The sequence below is a fragment of the Cebus imitator genome, unplaced genomic scaffold (assembly GCF_001604975.1).
Source record: "Cebus imitator isolate Cc_AM_T3 unplaced genomic scaffold, Cebus_imitator-1.0 Scaffold56, whole genome shotgun sequence".
NCBI lineage: Eukaryota > Metazoa > Chordata > Mammalia > Primates > Cebidae > Cebus > Cebus imitator.
Genome location: NW_016107371.1, coordinates 757908 through 764849, shown reverse-complemented (window position 1 = coordinate 764849; position 6942 = coordinate 757908). Strand labels below are relative to the sequence as shown.

General features: G+C 39.2%; 1 protein-coding gene across 3 annotated transcripts in view; it reads right to left on the bottom strand.

The window, feature by feature from the left end:
* GRHL2 (grainyhead like transcription factor 2) overlaps window positions 1-6942 on the bottom strand; it is a 184557-nt gene that overhangs the window by 100921 nt on the left and 76694 nt on the right. For all 3 annotated transcript variants that reach the window (XM_037738646.1, XM_017528899.2, XM_037738645.1), the window contains one exon: window positions 2461-2516. In XM_037738646.1, coding sequence (XP_037594574.1) covers window positions 2461-2516 — 56 coding nt within the window. The remainder of the gene's footprint in view (window positions 1-2460; window positions 2517-6942) is intronic.

The following is a 6942-nucleotide window of genomic DNA, read 5'->3' as shown; positions in this document are numbered from 1 at the left end:
TATTTTTAGTAGAGACAGGGTTTCACCATGTTGACCAGGATGGTCTCAATCTCTTGACCTCGTGATCCACCCGCCTCGGCCTCCCAAAGTGCTGGGATTACAGGCTTGAGCCACTGCACCCGGCCTCACAATCTCTTTTTGTTTAGCATATTCATTCAGAAATATTTATTTCTGCTATACTACAGGATGGCACACAGTGACAATCTAATAACAAACATTGTGTGGTTTCCAGATCATCAGAAAGTTTCCATTGAGTTTCTTGTTTTGTTTTGTTTTAGCACTTTTATTTCATAGTCGTTGGACGGCTGGGCACAAAAACTTTGTCTCTGAAAATGGCCTCCTGACAGGATTATGGGGGGCTCTTGCTTTCTATGTTAAATATTTATGTAATGTTTATTTTTTAGCTTTTATAATGAGAAAAAATCTGAAGGGCAAAATAATACTCCTCTTTTATGATAAAAAATCATAGACTTAAGTTAATAAACTAAGCAAATTCCAAAGAAGGTGGAAAATAAATCATTCAAAACAGAAATGATTCCACTGCCATTTTGTCTGAAAAAGCAATTTCAATAGAGTATCACTGAATCCTCACATTTTAGACCTGGACAGGATATTAGGAATCACCTAGACCAGTAGCTTACATCTTGTCTAGGTCACAGACTGCTTTGAAAACATGAAGAAAGCAGTGAACTTTCCTTCCCAGATAAAGGGGCTTATGAACATAAATAATTTTTAATATAGTTTCAGGGATTTGTGTCCATCAAGCTTGTCCATGACACAGGATAAAAAACCAAGATTCAGCCCACCTTCCTCGTTTCACAGATAAGGAAAGGCTAAGAGACGTGCTCACTCTGTCGGACCGTGGCAGCAGCAGAAAGAGAAACCAGGTCAAGTCACTGCCAAGTCCTTGCTCTATCCACTGGCCTGGCAGCTGCTGACATGGTACTCTGGATTTGCAGCATGCAAATTAAACTCCTATTCCCACATTTTAGAAGACAATTTCAAATTCAGTTTTTCCTGCCTCCTGCTCCACACCCCCACTGCCACAACACAACCAAATTCTAAATAAGATGATCTGGAGAGGATGAGTGGGGAGTCTGAGACTAGAGTAAGACCCGGAAGGATGTTAAGAGAAAACTGAGAGACTGGAAGAGGGGCAGATATGTAAAAGCAAAGGGGCAAGAAACATAATAAGAGATAGGGTTTTAAGTAAAGAGGGACTAAAACATAGAGGACCTTGATGACCTTCATAAGGAATTTGAGTTCAATTCTGCCTGAAATGATGAAATATTTGGTAAGTTTTGTAACTGGGGGAGACAAATTCATTCTTGCCACTCTCTTGCTCTCTATTTTTTAGTAAGTAATAGAGATGAGGTCTCACTATGTTCGCCAGGCCAGTCTTGAACTTCTGAACTCAAGTGATCCTCCTGCCTCAGCCTCCCAAAGTGCTGGATTATAGGCATCAGCCACCACACACAGTTGCTAGTCTCTTCTGTCTTCAGACATGATCATAACCAAGGCCTTAAAGCATGACTTTTCTACCTGGAATGTTCTTAATCTTCCTTCCTTAGAAAACACCTGCTATTAATCCTTCAAAATCCTGTTCAAATGCCACTTCCTGTGAAGATTTGCCCCTACCCCCACATACTATCCTACTCCTACATATATGTCCAGGCCTATAGGCCCATTTAGCTCTGTTTATATATCTCTGTAGCAGGATTCATCTCTTAGCAAATATTTTGTAATTCGTCTGCCATCACATTTGTCTCCTCCAAAAGTGTATGGACCTCTTGTAAGGAGAGATTATATCTTATCTCCAATCCTACTCACACTGCAGCACATGGAAGGCACCTGAGTGCACAATAGCTGGTAGCTAGCTATGTGCACAGTGGAACAAAACAGAAGGGTTGGCAGGGAGATCCAATGTATTGCAATAGCTCAGGAGAAAGTTGACAAGGGTAATTTGGAAAAGAGATGACAGTTGGAACAGACAATTCATAATTTGGCACGTGCTGGGAAAGTCCAATAGGAAGGAAGCCAGATCCTTTACCTCTAGCTGGGGAGGCTTGGATAATGGGTGCATCATTAGCCACAACAGGAAATAAAAGCAGAACACCAGGTGTGAAACAAGTGGAAGAGGAAGGAAAGAAGAAGAAAAAAAAAGAAAGAGTTTCATATTACATTTGTTGGGTTGGAGGCACATGAGTACAAGGTTCAGAGGAACACCTAAGAAGCAATGTCTAGCCAACAGAAGGAAGAAAAGGGGTGTAGGCCCCAGAAAATTGGTCAAGACTGGAAATAATTATATAGGAGTTCTTTGTATAAAGAAAAAAACAGAAGCAAAGAAAATCACACTGTTCTGTAAAAGTTTACAAAGAAAAAAGGCTTAAAAGTATAACTTGAAGGTACATTTAAAGGGTTATTAATCAGTTTCTAAGAATGCATCTCCTGGTAACTCACCTTGAGGTCTGATCATACATGTACTCCTCAGCCCCAACTGAAGCACTCCGAAATTTCTGCAAAATATGAGTCATTGAAGTTAAAACAAATAGGTAAGTCATTATGCAAAAATGATAATAATCAATGTATCCCAACTATTTTATTCTCTTGCTAAGAGAGTTAGTTATGTATTTGATATGTTTTCAACTACAGCAAAAGTAGTCACAGAACTCACCCATCACCTGCTCACTGAGAGGTACACTCAACAGAAAATGCATTTGTGCTCTGTGTGTTACTCACATGTCCACAGGTGTTTCTACAGTGTTGGAGGTACTGGAAACTGTTTCCTCAAGTACATAATACATCTCTTTCATTTCCTATTGTCTCCAACACTTATTCCAAATGTCATAAATTCTGAATTAACAGAACACTAATTACACAGAGGTCATATAGCACATAAAAAGCAATACAGGAGAGTGGTTAAGAACATAGTTTCTGGAACAAGATTGTCTAGGGTCAAGCTCCAGCTCTTCTACCTGCTACCTGTGTAAAATGAGGCAAATGCTACATTTTCTTCATCTATAAAATTTCTATTCGTAATAATTAGAAGAATTAAATAAGTTTTTAAAAAGTACTAAGAATAGGCTGGGCATAGTGGCTCATGCCTGTAATCTAGCACTTTGGGAGGCCAAGGCAGGAGGATTGTTTGAAGCCAGGAGTTTCAGACCAGCCTGGACAATAAAGCAAGATCTGTCTTAACAAAAATTAAAATAAAATTAACTGTGTGTGGTGGCTCATTCCTGTGGACCCAGCAACCCAGAAAGTTGAGGTGGGAGCATTGCTTGAAGCCCGAGAGTTCAAGGCTGCAGTGAGCTATGATTGCATCACTTCACTCCAGCCTGGGAGGCAGGTGCTGGAGTGCCTATTAAGACCCTATTTCCTTTTTAGTTTTTGAGACTGAGTCTCGCTCTATCGCCCAGGCTGGAGTGTAGTGGCGCAATCTCAGCTCACTGCAAACCTCCGCCTTCTAGGTTCAAGTGATTTTCCTGCCTCAACCTCCTGAGTAGCTGGGATTACAGGTACCAGCTACCGTGCCCGGCTAATGTTTTGTATTTTTAGTAGACAGGGTTTCACCATGTTGGCCAGGCTGGCCTTGAACTCCTGACCTCATGATCCGCCCATCTTGGCCTCCCAAAGTGCTGGGATTACAGGCATAAGCCACCATGCCCAGCCTAAGACCCTATTTTCTTAAAAAAAAATAAAGTTACTAAGAATAGAGCCTGGTACATAGTGAGCACTAGATACATGTATAAATACTATTATAAAGTAATAGTTTGACCCTATTCTGTGCCCTTCTCTAAGGATTTTCATTATCACAATATTGTAAGAGTACATTTTCCGGGGAAACTAAGTTTAGTATTTCACACAAAGCAGCTTGGGTCTCAAGATGTTCAATTATATGTACAGTGCATATACGCTGTGCTTTGCTACATTTTAGAAACTTTTCAAAAGTAGATGACCAAAAGCCCCAGTTCTTGATCTGAAGTAAATATAGAATACTGCTGACCACAGATCTAGTTCTTTCACTATGATCATTTTTCAAATGTCTCTTCCTATGTAATAACCTTCCTGCCTCTCATTTCTGTGCAATAAATTTGTATTCTTTGACCAGCATTTCAAGGGTTTCCTTCCATAGGAAAAATGTTATCACAGCTATTTTCCAAACTTCCTCACAACCCCTAACCATCATCTCTGGAATTCAGCATACCTTATATCACAGTTTTCATACATATTTATGATCCTTCTTTTTATCCAATCTTATTCCTTGAATTCAAGGAGATGGTCTTCCCTTCAAACTTTAAAATGAATCCCATGAACATTGCCCAAATACTTTTTGGCTGATTAAATAATCATGACAGAGGTACAGAGTTGTATTTCTTTTGCAATAAATCAGGTAATCAGTAAAGCATTCAATGGGAACTATCTGCTTTGGTGTCAGAAGAAATACAGAATTATATGTGACACTGCCCTGGCCTCAGAGAGATAAAAATTGGTTGAGGGAATGGAATAAATTTACATTAAAAAAAAAAAAAGGCAAATTACTATATATGAAAGTCTATGTTCGTTCGTTCATTCATTCATTCATTCATTCGTTCATTCATATGATCTGACTAGAAAAGCACAGAGTGGGCATTGCCAGGAAAGGAAGATCAGCAAAATTCACAGAGCTGCTGAGCTTTGCTCTGACTCTTGGAAGCCAAAGAGAGCCTGGATTAACTAAAGGAACTGAGAGAAACTAACCTAAGCAAGAGAGGGCCACCATGAGTCAAGACAAAAATGATGAGTACAAATGTGGTGCATACATGAGGCCAAGGACACTGGCCTTGCCTGGTTATTTAGGAGGGATTTGAAATTTTAGGTCTTGCTCCCCAATACAGTAGCCCCTAGCTCCATGTGCTATTTAAATTTAAGTTGATTAGACTGAAATAAATTTAAACATTCGGTTCCTCAGTCAACTAGCCACATTTCAAGTACTACATTAACACATTGGCTAGTGACTAATACTGGACAGTACAAAAGAAATTTTCATCACTGCAGAAAGTTCTACCGGACAAGGCTGATTTAGAAAAATGTATTTACATTTAATATGGTCAGGAATTAGAAAATTTTGGAGTAGGAGGGTAATATGAAAAAAGCATTTAGAGAAGTGACTTGGAGACACAGATGTATTATTCAGTCTTTGCTCTAAGGAATATGCAGTAATCCATAAAAACCATAGTGAATCAGCCTTAGTAAACATGGAAAGAATGAATTACTGTCCATGCCATAGATTTCTGCAGCCTGAGGATAGGCTAGCCTCCTAAAGCATATTGGACTTGTAAATTCTATGGTTCTAATCCCCATATGGGATTAGATGGCATGAGAAGGTATGATACTAGAAATCTTCAGACTCAGACAGACTCAACTACATGCTGGCTGAAATACAGAATACCACTTCAATGCGTGAATGCATGAGGACAAGGACTGTGAGAAAGTAAATGTTTGTCATAGTTCCATGTTATAGTAGTGGTGACTACTGTAGTTACCATGTTACAGACATAGATATTACTTCTTGTCAAGCTTAATATTTTTTCTTTAATTCCGTTACATTGTCTTTATAATTTTAAAAGAATTAAATGGATAGTGTACCTAGAAAACATCACTATCCTTTAGATGAAACCTGATTACATTATTGGTTACATGGCTCTAAATGAATTAGCATTAGGAATTAGAACCAGAATGCCCAGGTCATTCTGGTTATAGTTATCAAGTTTCCACAGTTGCTTGGAGATCTGTGTAATCTGTTGGATTCCAAAAGGCAGTCAGACAGCCAACATCACTGTATTTTACTGTGACTTGATGTAGTGCATCTATAAATTTGAACTCAGAAAAATGATAGTAAAGAAGGTATGATAACATATATTTGATAAATTACTCTTAAAGGATCTTAGACATTAGGCAATAGTAAACACATTTAAATCTCAAATATTGGCATTCTGTTTTTTTCCTTAGGTTGGAGAGAGGAGATATCTGCAAATAATCTGTTTCAAAAAGACAATTATTCTTTAACTGTAAGGAAATCATAAATTGTTAAACGGCTTCTTGTCTTCAATTAGCCACTAATTTTTTAGATCCCATCATTCATTCATTCACTCTTTCAGTAAATATTTACTAAGCATTTACTTTATTTCAGGCACTGTGCTCAGTGCTACGGACATAATGGTGAACAAAAGGAGAATAGGTCCCTGCTCTCATGAAGCTTCTGGTCAAGTAGGAAAAAACACTAATCAAACAAATATTTATTTTTAAAAATTACAAACTGTATGCAGGCACTCTGAGAAAGAGCAATAGCTCTATATGAGCTCATCACATTCACGGCTATGAGAAAGTGAAAACTGGCACCACTGACAGTCAATCTAAATGTTCTAACAGAGGGCAATGTTTCCAGAGAAATACGGATAAGGCCAACAGGAGGTAAGCAGTGCTTCCAACAGAGCCCCAGAGGACAATAACACAATGACAAGGTGAATAACGTCCCCTCCTTCTGAACAATCATCATGAGATGTCGTTTCTGGGTGTCCCTACATCTTGACAGTATCCAATCCAGAGCTGGTTGTCACTTCTGTAACCCCTCCGTGGACTCATCCAGCATATGACCAAACATTATGAAGAGCTCCCAACTCTGCCCAAGAGGCTCGTAAGGGTTCCCTGTTGAGATAGGCTAAATAAATGTAACTTTGACTATGGATGTGTTCATGGTGGTCTTCGGCTGGTGGATTTAGATACATAGAAAACTGATTCTAGCCGGGCGCGGTGGCTCAAGCCTGTAATCCCAGCACTTTGGGACGCCGAGGCGGGTGGATCACGAGGTCAAGAGATCGAGACCATCCTGGTCAACATGGTGAAACCCTGTCTCTACTAAAAATACAAAACATTAGCTGGGCATGGTGGCGCGTGCCTGTA